Source organism: Schistocerca cancellata, chromosome 5 (genome assembly GCF_023864275.1).
Source record: "Schistocerca cancellata isolate TAMUIC-IGC-003103 chromosome 5, iqSchCanc2.1, whole genome shotgun sequence".
Lineage (NCBI taxonomy): Eukaryota > Metazoa > Arthropoda > Insecta > Orthoptera > Acrididae > Schistocerca > Schistocerca cancellata.
This window is the reverse complement of record NC_064630.1, coordinates 553,714,234-553,730,020: the sequence shown is the minus strand read 5'-3', so window position 1 is coordinate 553,730,020 and position 15,787 is coordinate 553,714,234. Positions and strand designations below refer to the sequence as shown.

General features: G+C 44.1%; 1 protein-coding gene across 1 annotated transcript in view; it reads left to right on the top strand.

Annotated features, from left to right (window-relative positions):
- Window positions 1–15,787, top strand: part of LOC126188678 (transient receptor potential cation channel trpm) — a 179,544-nt gene that overhangs the window by 47,722 nt on the left and 116,035 nt on the right. The window contains exon 3 of the mRNA XM_049930284.1: window positions 11,791–12,004. Coding sequence (XP_049786241.1) covers window positions 11,791–12,004 — 214 coding nt within the window. The remainder of the gene's footprint in view (window positions 1–11,790; window positions 12,005–15,787) is intronic.

Sequence of the window (15,787 nt, the reverse complement as noted above, 5' to 3'; positions counted from 1 at the left end):
CGTAGCCCGCGGAAGTCGACGAATAAAGCAAGCAGGGAGCTAAACGTACCACAGCTGACGGTTTGGAAAATCTTACGGAAAAGGCTAAAGCAGAAGCCTTACCGTTTACAATTGCTACACTTCCATCATGATGTTCGGCATTTCTTAAACAGGAGACTGGAAAACCGATGGATCGGTCGTGGTGGAGATCATGATCAGCAATTCATGTCATGGCCTCCATGCTCTCCCGACTTAACCCCATGCGATTTCTTTCTGTGGGGTTATGTGAAAGATTCAGTGTTTAAACCTCCTCTACCAAGAAACGTGTCAGAACTGCGAGCTCGCATCAACGATACTTTCGAACTCATTGATGGGGACATGCTGCGCCGAGTGTGGGAGGAACTTGACTATCGGCTTGATGTCTGCCGAATCACTAAATGGGCAGATATCGAACATTTGTGAATGCCTAAAAAAACTTTTTGAGTTTTTGTATGTGTGTGCAAAGCATTGTGAAAATATCTCAAATAATAAAGTTATTGTAGAGCTGTGAAATCGCTTCAATCATTTGTAATAACCCTGTAGTAACCTCAGACTTTAAGAAGAAGATGCCGTTCTCTATGATGAAGTGGTTTTTGAAAGAAGCTGCGCAAATATTCAGTCACGTCTTCATTACATTTCAAATTGGTCCAAAGACTGCCAACTTGCTTCAAATGCTGAGAAATGTAAAACTACGCGTATCACAAAACGAAAAAATGTAGTATCTGATGACTATAATATCAATGAGTCACATTTGGAATCGGCCAACTCATAAAAATACGTGTGTGTGACACTATGTACGGATATGAAACAGAATGATTGCGTAGCCTCAGTCGTGGGTAAGGCAGATGTTAGAATACTGGAGAAATGCAGTCTTTAAAGGAGATTGCTTGAAAATCACTTTTTCGACCCATTCTTGAACATTGCACAAGTGTGTGAGACCTTAGGACTCACAGCTGATACTGAACGTTTACAGAGAAGGGCAGCACGATTGGTCACAGGTTTGTTTGACCCGTGAGAGAGTACTACAGAGATACTGAAGCAAATGAACTTGTAGAGTCTTGAAGAAGACGTGAACAATCCTAAGAAAGCCTATTTGCAAAGTTTCAAGAACAGGCTTTAAATGATGGTTCTAGAAGAATACTACAACCCCCTATGAAACGATCACATAGGGATCGTGAGGCCAATATTAGATTAACTACAGAACGCACAGAGGTATTTAAACAACCATTGTTCCCGCGATTCGCATCCTAACGGAACAGGAAAAATCCTAATAACTGATACAGTTGGACGTGCCCTCTGCTATTCACTTTACAGTGGTTTGAAGACTATAGATGTAGATGTAGATGTTCTTTATGCTTCACACTGATCATCAGTACGAAACTCGACGTGACACCGGCTGCAACAAACCCCGAAATGTTTCGTGAAATCATCGTATTGGCATGTTCGTTTTTAGTGATGGTGCTTCCGTATCATTTTCTCGAAACCAATATATAAAGTATCCATGAAGTCTCGTCATCATTTCAGAAAGTCATAACTTGGCACTATTGCAGTTAGAGCACCGTGGTTTGTCGCAAAACGTTTAATGGCTCTCAAAGCGTTTTTCTATTACGTCTGTTCTTCCATGTGTACTCCACCTGTTGCTCGCAGAACATCAGAGCGATGTAGAGTTCTGCCCACGTACGGATCAACATTTGTAATTGCTTCATTGATTCGTGCACGAAGGGTTGCTTTATCACAGCTCAGTGTTGTGTACATGCGATCCTTGACATAACCCCACAAAAAGAAATCTGATGACGTGACATCGGAAGAGCGCGAGGACGAGGCGTTGGGAACATCACGCCGCATCCACTCTCAGGAAATGTCATTCATCACTTCCTGCACGTTCAAACACCAACGTGCGGGTGCACCATCATACTGGAATATGATAGAGGGCAGTAGTTCTTCTATCTGCTGCTACGGGAACTGTTCGAGCAAGTTCCCGTTATGGCTTTCTCTGGGAAGAAAAATGGGTCTAACACATTATCGTGCATTAGGCCGCACCAAACACTAAGCCTCGAGCTATTGTGCATGTTTTCACGTGTGTTGTGTGAGCTTTCGGAGCCCCAAATCCTAATACTGTCCAGGAATGTGGAAACATCTGGAAATAGGCACTTTTTCAGATAGTCATTGCCAGCATTTAGGAAGACTATGATGGATCAAGTTACAGTTTACCGCAGAGGACGATCGTTTGGCTGCGGTGCTCCGACCTTTTGCACTTTGTACGCAAAAAGACATAAGGGCTTTATGTAACACATCATTAACAGCTGACCCTGATTCCTGCAATTCGCATGACGCACGACGAACTGACTTCTGGAGGCTCCGTTGAAATGCAGTTCGCGCTTTTTTAACATGTGCTTGAGGCACAGTTGGATGTCCACTTCGAGGAAGCACATTGACACTGCCTATCTCTGTACAGTTTTTTGAACCGCCTCATTACGCTTTTTTCCGTCGTACCCTCCCACACTGGTGTTTATAATTCCCCATACAAGATAAAACATTGCGCCTTCTCCTGGAATGTCGCCATACTGATGCACTCCCAAGTCAAACCAACAAAGGACAAAGGAAAAAACCTTCGAGAGCTGCGAAACGTTTTACAGCCAGCCACTATTCTCTGTCTTGAATAATTTCCAGGTTATGCTTTTTTTGTAATGATAGTGAGACTTTATGCACACTGTGTATGAAATTAAAAGGAACTTAATAAAACCTTTTGCTAAACGCTTATTGTGGTGACCATCCTTATCTGGGGAATCTTAGGTAACGCCTGCGATGACTTTGACGGTCTAAGGCGCTGCAGTCATGGACTGTGCGGCTGGTCCCGGCGGAGGTTCGAGTCCTCCCTCGGGCGTGGATGTGTGTGTTTGTCATTAGGATAATTTAGGTTAAGTAGTGTGTAAGCTTAGGGACTGATGAATTTAGCAGTTAAGTCCCTTGAGATTTGACACACATTTGAACATTTTTTGGTGACTTTGAAATTATATGAATGCGTGGTGTCTGTTCTTTCGAAAACGTCCTAGATGGGCAATGAATCCACAACCTTCAGTCTGGATGCCCATTTACGATCGACCTCCAGCGGGAATCTAAAATCAGCGAGCACAGTGGAAATGGATGGGGCAGTGTATAAGTGGCGCTAGGTGTGAGTCGTGGAGCGTGCCGAGATAGTCCACGCATTTGCGACACGCACTGTGTCCAGGCGCGCAGGGATTAACGCAACTGCCAAGTATGCAGGAAATCCCGGGTTTGAGTCCCGGTGCGGCTCATATTTTCTCTCGTCACCGCTGATTCCGCATGAAGTCCCGATGCAACTAATATCATTATTTCCTTTCCTTCCCTTTAATTTCTGCCCCTTCCACCTCCAATTTACATAAGACCATGGTACTGCTTTATCATTCATCAAGCAGTAAGACGCAGTAGTTCACTCAACACTTCTGCGGTGTTTGTGTGTGAGTACTGCTCATAGCTTCAGGTGCTGACGCTGGGCCAGCTGCAGTACAATGCAGATTGTACCTCTGCTACATTCTCAGCTAAAAATCGCAGCCTTTCACAACATGAAAAATTAGAAAAGCAGAAACAAAATACTGTGAAAAGTCAGATGTAACTACATGTGAAAACAATTGCGAGGTTAAGTGATCTGTAGTCTGATTTAAACTAGTTGACAACTGGCGTATGAAATCCAAAGTTACGACGAGTACTAGCTGCAGGCAGCCCTTAACAGCACTCCGCTCTCCATTGGCACTAGAAAATCTGTTTAAAGTCTTTATCTCAAAAAATCACATATGACATAGATCTCTGTATTGTGCATAAGCATTTCTGAAATCTGCTCTTAATTGTAGCATATTTAGGGTGATTTTTTTCCATCCAGGAGACAGCTTCAGACTCAGCGTGTTATATCTCGAAAACCATTGAACTCTCTGAAATACTATTTTCTTTGTTGGTGATGGGAACATCTCGCTCAACGATTGATCTAGCCAAAGTTGCGTATGCCACTGCGTTTTATGTGTATCATATTCTGATTACTTTTTTTCTTGTAATTTTCTCAGTATTTAACTCTTAAGAATCCTGAAGTTTAAAGCCTTCGTCTTCTACAAAGATAACGCAAAAATCTCAAATTTGCATACGGTGTAGATTTCGATAGTGTCTCCCCTCTTTCGATTGCTTTCGTGAAATATCGTAAGACATGGAAATATACCTTCGACGAATCTCCAGCTGCAACGGATCTCTGAGAATTGACAGGTGTAAAGCTTGGCGCAGTTGAAGTGGCAAGACTGATAGGCGACAATGGCAATGCCAGGCTATCTCTCACTGGTACGCTGCTGGCAGGAGCAGCCCAACCCGCTCGCTGTTCTTTAAATCGATCTATAGTTAAGGCAACAAAATGGTTCAAATGGCTCTGAGCACTATGGGGCTTAACTGCTGTGGTCATTAGTCCCCTTGAACTTAGAACTAATTAAACCTAACTAACCTAAGGACATCACAAACACCCATGCCCGAGGCAGGATTCGAACCTGCGACCGCAGCGGTCACGCGGTTCCAGAATGTAGCACCTAGAACCGCTCGGCCACCCCGGCCGGCTAGTTAAGGCAACAAAAATACAAATTGCCGCAGTTTATGCCCTGTCATTGTGCTATGCGCACATTCTATTGACGACATGGTAGCACATTAAATTACGCAGATCTCGATGAAAGCGTAATTTCATCAGTACTAAACAGCTACTTCAGATTTCGGGAAAAGAAATACCCTCTTGCCTAACTACGTTTCCACTCACAAACACTTAACGAGCTTTAGGTAGGGATGAAGTGAGGATTTTCCCGTAAGACCGTTTCACGAGTGTACCGTGAATATCAGGAATCCGGTAAACCATCGAATCTCCGACATCCCTGAGGTCGGTAAAAGATCCTGCAAGAACGGGACCAACGACGACTGAAGAGAATCGTTCAACGTCACAGAAGAGCAACCATTCAGCAGATTGCTGCAGATTTCACTGCTGGGCCGTCAACAAGCGTCAGCGTGCGAACCATTCAATGAAACTTCATCGATATGGGCTTTCGGAGACAAAGGCCCACTGATATACTCTTGATGACTGCAGGACACAAAGCTTTACGCCTCGCCTGGGCCTGTCAACACCGACATGGGACTGTTCATGATTGGAAACATGTGGCCTGGTCGGACGAGTCTCGTTTCAAATTGTATTGAGCGGATGGAGTGTACGGGTATGGAGACAACCTCATAAATCCATGGAACCTGCATGTCAGTAGGTGACTGTTGAAGCTGATGGACGCTCTGTAATGGTGTGGGACGTGTGCAGTTGGAGTGATACGGGACCCCTGATACGTCAAAGATACAACTCTGACAGGTGACACGTACGTAAGCATCCTGTCTGATCACCTGCATCCATTCATGCCCACTGTGCATTCCGACTGACTTTGGTAATTCCATCAGGACAATGCGACACTCCACTCATCCAGAATTGCTGCAGAGTGGCTCTAGGAACACTCTTCTGAGTTTAAACACTTCCTCTAGCCACCAAACTACCCAGACGTGAACATTACTGAGCATATCTGGGATGCCTTGCAACGTGCTGTTCAGAAGAGCTCTCCACCCCTTCGTACTCTTACGGATTTATGGACAGCCTTGCAGGATTCATGGTGTCGGTTCCCTCCAGCACTACTTCAGCCATTAGTCGAATCCATGCCACGTCGTGTCGCGGCACTTCTGCGTGCTCGCGGGGGCCCTATATGATATTAGGCAAGTGTACCAGTTTCTTTGGCTCTTTACTGTATGTTTTCGTTTTGTGAACTGAAAAATTTTACTTGTATGAGTATTCAAATCTAGTCTCCAACTTTGCACCACTTTGAAATATTATCAAGATCTGGCTCAGTATTTGTGCAGCTGTTTCGAGGCAGCACTTCGTTAACAGATAGGGCTGCCACAAGTCCGAGTTTCCCCGGATTTGTCCTAGCTTCGAGGTCGTCTTGGTCTTTTTTTTTATACAGCAGTTCGGGGTAAACCGGGACCTTTTTCGTGTCTGGAGATATTAGATTAACTCGAACTAAATCCGTAGTTTTTAATAAATCCTAGTTAAAGTTCACACAATCAGGCCTGGAGCGTAGGTTATTTCGTTCGTTTCTGTTAAAAAAAAACAGCTTATCGTCGAAAAGCTGTACGTGTCCGGGAAAATAACTGATTTGACTCAAATGTCCGAGGTTTTCGAAGGCTATGTCCGGAGTCTGCAATTTAAGTGCTGTCATGCCTAATTATAGATAACCTTATCATCTGCAAATAGTCTGAGGTTACTACTGATATTGTTTGTAAAGTCATTAACATACAACACGAACAGCAATGGACCCAACACACCAACTCACCTTTCTGGGGCACACTCGAAGCCACTTCTAGACTTGTTAACGTTCTCTATCCAAGATAACTTGCTGCATCTCCCCTACCAAAAAATCTTCAGTCCTGTCACAAATTTACCTCGATACCCCATACTAACTTACTGTTGATAATAAGCGTACATGCTTTTCGGAAATCGAGGAATACTGCATCTAGCTAAATGCCGTGACCATTGGCTTCCAGTACGTCATGTGAGAAAAGTACGAGTAGGGTTTCACATGAACTATGTTTTCGGAATTCTTGCTGGTTGCCATGGAGGGGATAATTCTCTTAGAGATAAATCATTACGTTTGAGCTCAGAATATATTCTAAGATTCTGCAACAAATGGATGTCAAGGATATTGAACGGTAGTTTTGTGGATCGTTCATGCTGCCCTTCTTGTAGACTACTGTAACCTGTGCTTTCTTCAAACTACTGGACAGAGGGGCTAACTCAGCCGCTGATTCATATACAGGATGTTACAAAAAGGTACGGCCAAACTTTCAGGAAACATTCCTCACACACAAAGAAAGAAAATATGTTATGTGGACATGTGTCCGGAAACGCTTACTTTCCATGTTAGAGCTCATTTTATTACTTCTCTTCAAATCACATTAATCATGGAATGGAAACACACAGCAACAGAACGTACCAGCGTGACTTCAAACACTTTTTTACAGGAAATGTTCAAAATGTCCTCCGCTAGCGAGGATACATGCATCCACCCTCCGTCGCATGGAATCCCTGATGCGCTGATGCAGCCCTGGAGAATTGCGTATTGTATCACAGCCGTCCACAATACCAGCACGAAGAGTCTCTACATTTGGTACCGGGGTTGCGTAGACAAGAGCTTTCAAATTCCCCCATAAATGAAAGTCAAGACGGTTGAGGTCAGGAGAGCGTGGAGGCCATGGAATTGGTGCGCCTCTACCAATCCATTGGTCACCGAATCTGTTGTTGAGAAGCGTACGAACACTTCGACTGAAATGTGTCGGAGCTCCATCGTGCATTAACCACATGTTGTGTCGTACTTGTAAAGGCACATGTTCTAGCAGCACAGCTAGAGTATCCCGTATGAAATCATGATAACGTGCTCCATTGAGCGTAGGTGGAAGAACATGGGGCCCAATCAAGACATCACCAACAATGCCTGCCGAAACGTTCATAGAAAATCTGTGTTGATGACGCCATTGCACAATTGCGTGCGGATTCTCGTCAGCCCACACATGTTGATTGTGAAAATTTACAATTTGATCACGTTGGAATGAAGCCTCATCCGTAAAGAGAACATTTGCACTGAAATGAAGATTGACACATTGTTGGATGAACTATTCGCAGAAGTGTACCCGTGGAGGCCAATCAGCTGCTGATAGTGCCTGCACACGCTGTACATGGTACGGAAACAACTGGTTCTCCCGTAGCACTCTCCATACAGTGACTTGGTCAACGTTACCTTGTACAGCAGCAACTTCTCTGACGCTGACATTAGGTTATTGTTAACTGCACGAAGAATTGTCTCGTCCATTGCCGGTGTCCTCGTCGTTCTAGGTCTTCCCCAATCGCGAGTCATAGGCTGGAATGTTCTGTGCTCCTTAAGACGCCTATCAATTGCTTCGAACGTCTTCCTGCCGGGACACCTTCGTTCTGGAAATCTGTCTCGATACAAACGTACCGCGCCACGGCTATTGCCCCGTGGTAATCCATACATCAAATGGGCATCTGCCAACTCCGCATTTGTAAACATTGCACTGACTGCAAAACCACGTTCGTGATGAACACTAACCTGTTGATGCTACGCACTGATGTGCTTGATGCTAGTACTGTAGAGCAATGAGTCGCGTGTCAACACAAGCACCGAAGTCAACATTACCTTCCTTCAATTGGGCCAACTGGCGGTGAATCGACGAAGTACAGTACATACTTACGAAACTAAAATGAGCTCTAACATGGAAATTAAGCGTTTCCGGACACATGTCCACGTAACATCTTTTCTTTATTTGTGTGTGAGGAATGTTTCCTGAAAGTTTGGCCGTACCTTTTTGTAACACCCTGTATAACCTGATAGTGATTCCATGTAGCATTGGTACTTTGTTCAATTTTAGCAATTTTAGCTGTTTTTCAATATCGTTGACAGTAATGCGAGTGTGGTTTGAAAAGTTCTCGGAATCGCACGAGAGGTCAGCGCTAGTGCAAAGAGTTGTCCACGTGATATTCATTGGATTGTTGCCTGTAAATACGTGCCACGTCAGTGCTCTTGGAAGAGGGCTGTGGCGGTGACGTGGCTCTGTTGTTGTTCCCGTATAGCGATTTGCGAAGATGGAAAAAAATAGATATTCGAGTAGTGATTAAGTACTTGGTAAAGAAAGGTATGAAAGCAAAGATCATTCATTCCGATTTCCAGGATACACTGGGGGACTCTGCTCCTTCATATGCAACTGTTGCCAAATGGACAAATGAATTTAAATTTGGTCAGGAGAGTTTAGCTGATGATCCGCGCTGTGGTCGGCCAAGACGTGTCACTACTCTACAAATCATTGCAAAAGTGCACAAAATGGTCATGGAGGATCGCCGATTGAAAGTGCGTGAAATTGCTCACGCTTTCCAGAAGTCATCTGAAAGTGTATATCAGATTTTAACTGAATAATTAGAAATGTGAAAGTTATCTGCAAGATGGATGCCACGACTCTTGACGCTGGATAAAAAAGCATGAGAATGGGCATATCGGAACAATGTTTGGCCCGTGTTAGGAGAAACGAACAAGATATTTTGCACCAGTTTGTGACCACAGATGCACTACTATACCCAAGAGACAAAACAACAGTCAAAGCAGTGGAAACGTGCTGATTCTCTGCCACCAAAGAAAGCAAAGACAATTCCTTCGACGGGAAAGGTCACGGCATCAGTGTTCTGGGATGCGAAGGGGATTCTGTTTGTAGATTATCTCTCCACTGGGCAAACAGTTACTGGAGAAACTATGCTAACCTCCTGGACAAACTGCAACAAAAGATACGCGAACAAAGGCCAGGTTCAGCGAGAAAGAAAGTCGTTTTCCATCAAGACAATGCGCTCCCGCACACATGTGCCATTGCCATGGCAAAATTACACGAACTAAGGTATGAATTGTTGCCACACCCGCCTTATTCTCTTGATATGGCTCTGTCAGACTTCCATCTCTTTCCTAAACTGAAAGTTTTTCTTGGTGGACTGAGATTCACTTCAAATGTTCAAACAAAGAATTGATAGCCGGAGTTGACAACTATTTTGTAGGCCTGGAGGAAACTTATTTTTGAGATGGGATCAAGGCACTGGAACCAAGTGAATTAATCTACAAGGAGACTACATTGAAAAATAAAAATAGTTTCAGTGACGTAAGTACTTTTTTCTATTCCGTTCCGAGAACTTTTTAAATCACCCTCGTATTTATATCATTTGCACTGATATATCTTTGCACTGATGCGAGAAGTACTCTAGGGCAGTTCTGCATATTAGTTGAAAAGGAACATTTGAAAATGGAGTTCAGCAATTCTGCCTTTGCTTTGCTACCCTCAGTTTCAGTTCCAGTCTTGTCCATAGTGCCTGGACACTATATTTAGTAGTACCACTACCTGCCTTAACGTATGACCAGAATAGCTTTGGGTTTTGTGAGAGATTATTTGGTAATATCCCGATACGATAGCCGTTGAGAACTTCACGCATTATCCCCTTAACAGCTATACGTGTTGTTTTCAGCATCTCCCTATCTATAACCCTACACTTTGTTGTATACCTACACATTACACAAGGTGGTTATAATCACACTTTCGGTACTGAGAAAGAGTAGATGAAAAAATATTTACCATGTTGGCACCCAACTTTATGAGAATACTGTTCATACTGTGCGTTGCAGGATTTGCGTTGTTAGTAGTGTTAGTGACATGACTTGCCGTCAGGCCCTGGTACTGGAACGGCGAAGTTGGGTTGAAACACAAGCTTCAATGTGCTTTACAGTTGCTGACAGTTGGCAGGGGTCTGGACAAGGTGAGCAGGGCTTTACTCGTAAAGATTTTTTAAATCAAAACAACAGCAATAGTGCTGCTGTTCTCCGCGAGAGCATCGATGCGCTAAAGGAATACGAGGAGGTCCTCTTCCCACATCAGAGTTGAAGAACATGATTCGGAAGTTCGAATTGGTTGGTTGTTTCGGGGAAGGAGACCAGACAGCGAGGTCATCGGTCGAAGTTCGAATTAAACGGTGATTTGGGACAACGGCCAATTGCCCCATAAATTGTTGTACAAGTTCCAATCGCCATAGCTGAGAATGCTGGACGTAATGTGCGATCTCCTAGCAGCGCACGAGCTGTGTCAGGACAGCAGAACATTCCATTGTCCACCGTTCGGAAAGTGCTGCGAACAGTTGTGGAAAGGAGTCTCTACTGCGGTTCCATGCTTCATGGATGCACATGGTTGTCACAGTGAGCAACATGAATAACCTGGAATGCAAGCATGGTACGCAAATTTTCAAATGCGTTTCTTTCAATGGTATATTCGTTATTTCTCTTCCACATGTCCGTACAAATGTTTCCACAAAGTTTCATTGTCAGATGATCACTAGTTTTTCAAGTAGCGCAAGTTTAATTATAACCACCCTGTACATTAGTTTCTGTTTCTTTAAAAGTTTCTTTACAGTGACTGAATACCGTGGAGGATCCCTAACATGAATTGTTCTCCTAGGGATAATTGGTATATTTCTGGGATAGTTTTATCTTAAATTTCAGTTTGAATCTCGGAACCCTACAGGAGATTTAGCGCTGCGGCTTCAGAGTAGACCTTTGGCAAGGAACATAGCAATCAAGAAGTTTTTTTTTTTTTAAAGTGATGCTGATGCTCATAGTGTAGGACTACTGCAAACCAAATGACAACAGCTTCTCAGTAAAGCACTGACTGTAATCAAGAAAGGAAAACTTGATATCGATTAAGGCGATGTGCTGACTGGAAGGTATTCGAGCAGTGTGAAACGCTGGAGAGTATCACTTTCTGCTGTGATCATATCCAACGATCTTGTCGACGCATAGAGTAATGAATATTTTCTGGAAGAAATAAAAAAACAAACATATCAATTAATAATGATTTGTGACATAAAATTTCGAGTTGATATTCCTGTTAGCGCGCAGACGTTATTAATTCGTTATTTGACATTTCGCACGAATGTTGAGCTACCAGAGTGTGTAGGCCTATAGTCTATGTTTTACAGTGAATATAGATTTTGGTAATGATTTTAAAAAATCTGCTTAAAAACTGTTTAATGCGTCAGTTTCGAAAATGTATTTCTTTATTTCTTCTTCATCTTCTTGTTCTTACTGTTTCTGATGGTGTTCGTGTTGTTTTCAGTACGTGCGCCTCGCATACGACACAAGACCTGAGCTGATAGTGCAATTATTCACTCGTGAATGGAGTCTTGAGTTGCCAAAGCTGCTGATCACGGTACAAGGTGGTAAGGCTAACTTTGAACTGCAGCCAAAGCTAAAGAAAGTTCTGAGAAAGGGACTTCTAAAAGCAGCGAAGACAACTGGTGCGTGGATATTCACTGGTGGCACAAATACTGGTACGTGTCATCACATTATAAATTTAAACATTTACTAAATACGATTGAAGCGTAACGGTACTACAGTATTACAGTTGTCACCAAGTTATTATCTGCGAAGTACCTGCATTTGATACAGAGAGAGTGTAACCGTTTCTTAACTTGTTGAAGAATTATGTTCGTAACAGTAGCCCTATATTTTTTTGGAAATATTGTGAAACAAATCTTGTACGCTGCCACTGTGATCATTACCATCTCTATACAGTAGTGGCATTTATTCTGGACACTTTGAAGAAATTCATCGAATACTGCATTCAGGAACTTATTTTAGCTGAAGTGAACATTGTAATTTCCACCAATTTTCAGGAAACATGTCCTAATGTCTGCTGTTTGAAACGCTGAGTTTATACACTCCTGGAAATGGAAAAAAGAACACATTGACACCGGTGTGTCAGACCCACCATACTTGCTCCGGACACTGCGAGAGGGCTGTACAAGCAATGTTCACACGCACGGCACAGCGGACACACCAGGAACCGCGGTGTTGGCCGTCGAATGGCGCTAGCTGCGCAGCATTTGTGCACCGCCGCCGTCAGTGTCAGCCAGTTTGCCGTGGCATACGGAGCTCCATCGCAGTCTTTAACACTGGTAGCATGCCGCGACAGCGTGGACGTGAACCGTATGTGCAGTTGACGGACTTTGAGCGAGGGCGTATAGTGGGCATGCGGGAGGCCGGGTGGACGTAACGCCGAATTGCTCAACACGTGGGGCGTGAGGTCTCCACAGTACATCGATGTTGTCGCCAGTGGTCGGCGGAAGGTGCACGTGCCCGTCGACCTGGGACCGGACCGCAGCGACGCACGGATGCACGCCAAGACCGTAGGATCCTACGCAGTGCCGTAGGGGACCGCACCGCCACTTCCCAGCAAATTAGGGACACTGTTGCTCCTGGGGTATCGGCGAGGACCATTCGCAACCGTCTCCATGAAGCTGGGCTACGGTCCCGCACACCGTTAGGCCGTCTTCCGCTCACGCCCCAACATCGTGCAGCCCGCCTCCAGTGGTGTCGCGACAGGCGTGAATGGAGGGACGAATGGAGACGTGTCGTCTTCAGCGATGAGAGTCGCTTCTGCCTTGGTGCCAGTGATGGTCGTATGCGTGTTTGCCGCCGTGCAGGTGAGCGCCACAATCAGGACTGCATACGACCGAGGCACACAGGGCCAACACCCGGCATCATGATGTGGGGAGCGATCTCCTACACTGGCCGTACACCACTGGTGATCGTCGAGGGGACACTGAATAGTGCACGGTACATCCAAACCGTCATCGAACCCATCGTTCTACCATTCCTAGACCGGCAAGGGAACTTGCTGTTCCAACAGGACAATGCACGTCCGCATGTATCCCGTGCCACCCAACGTGCTCTAGAAGGTGTAAGTCAACTACCCTGGCCAGCAAGATCTCCGGATCTGTCCCCCATTGAGCATGTTTGGGACTGGATGAAGCGTCGTCTCACGCGGTCTGCACGTCCAGCACGAACGCTGGTCCAACTGAGGCGCCAGGTGGAAATGGCATGGCAAGCCGTTCCACAGGCCTACATCCAGCATCTCTACGATCGTCTCCATGGGAGAATAGCAGCCTGCATTGCTGCGAAAGGTGGATATACACTTTACTAGTGCCGACATTGTGCATGCTCTGTTGCCTGTGTCTATGTGCCTGTGGTTCTGTCAGTGTGATCATGTGATGTATCTGACCCCAGGAATGTGTCAATAAAGTTTCCCCTTCCTGGGACAATGAATTCACGGTGTTCTTATTTCAATTTCCAGGAGTGTATATAGCACCTTCACCCAGCCATTTTGCTATTTCTGCATGGAGCCCTCCTTTCAGAGTATTATTGCCTTACTCCTTTTACATGGTGAACAAACAGCAAGTTACAGTGCAGGAAATGTCGTTTTCAATACTGTGTTTTGTCTCGGCCCACCTCACTTTAAAAAAATCTTACTCTTTAACAACAACAATATATTGCTGACTACTACAGTTACAACAATGATCAGAAAGGAAACTTTGTGGAAGATTAAAACACCGAGACACAAGACCTTTGCCTGTTGCAGGCTAGTGCTCTACCAAATGAGCTACCCAAGAACGACTCACAATCCACCCTCACAGATTTACTTCCTCCAGTTTCTCTTCTCTTCTTCTTCCTGTGAGGCAGGTCACGAATCATGCTTGGGTACCTCAGTCAGTAGAGCATTTGCCTGTGAAAGGCAAACGTGCTGTGCTCGAGCTTTGGTCCAGCAAACAGTTATTTGTCAGGAAGTTCCACATTAGCGTACACTCCACTGGATAAAGCAATAATGACACGCATTCATTGTCTAATTTGTCAGAACAGAGCAAGTTACAAAATTGCTTTGCAGCTGCAGAAGCATATACGACAGTGAAGTTTGTAAATCATTGTCAGTTACGTTTATTTATAATAAAAATATAACATATCCCATTTTCTAAAATGATAAATATATAGCATACATGTTAACAATGTAGGAAAAGACAGATTGCTACTTACAATGAAGAAGACACATAAAGCTGCAGACAGGCACAATTAAAAGATCATTATGTAAAGCTTTCAGCCACAGCCTTCACCATTAAAAGTGACCCACACTCCATTCACACATACAAGCAAGCACACGTCATGCACACGACTGCGAACTTCAGCATTTCGGGCTGGAATGCTGGAGGTGATGGTCACGTATGCTTGCATGTGTGAATAATGTGTCTCTCTCTTTTATTGATGAAGGCTGTGGCTGAAAGCTTTACGTAAGTGTCTTTTAATTGTGCCTGTCTGCAACCTGATGTGTCTTCTTTATAATAGGTAGAGTCTCTTTTCCTACATTGTTTATATTCCTACCTGGAGTTTCCATTGATTGATTTAGTATACATGTTGTAAAGAAATGATAGAAACATAATTTATTGATGTAGTATACCATACCTTGTATTGTACATCTTGTGATGTTAAAATGGACGAACATTTCAGTGAAGTGTCCAGAATTAAAGCCGCTACTTTATACATTACTGGCCATTGAAACGCCATGAAAAAATGTCACATTTGCATGGAGTGTACTGCATGCTTGGGTATGCAAATGACTAGCATTTCAGCACAGTCACACACCTGGAGTAATGAAAACTACGTTCTGTATGTAACAAAATATTATGCAGTGGATGTCTCGTTCAGAAATCTTATTTTAATGTATCACAGCCTATTGAGACTGACGTTTATTACTCTGTAATACTGCTACTAGAGTTGGTGAGGAGACAACTACCGCCATGCGAGTATGGAATTGATGGTTTCAGGAGAAGCATACCCCATGCCATGCAAAATCTTAATGGCCTCATGTGACTAGCACCCAAGAGGGACACACCTATTACACTATTGGTCATTAAAATTGCTACACCACGAAGATAACGTGCTACAGACGCGAAATTTAACCGACAGGAAGAAGATGCTGTGATATGCAAACGATTAGCTTTTCAGAGCATTCACACAAGGTTGGCGCCGGTGGCGACACCTACAACGTGCTGACATGAGGAAAGTTTCCAAACGATTTCTCATACACAAACAGCAGTTGACCGGCGTTGCCTGGTGAAACGTTGTTGTGATGCCTCGTGTAAGGAGAAGAAATGCGTACCATCACGTTTCCGGCTTTGATAAAGGTCGGATTGTAGCCAATGGCGATTGCGGTTTATCGTATCGAGACATTGCTGCCCGCGTTGGTCGAGATCCAATGACTGTTAGCAGAATATTGAATCGGT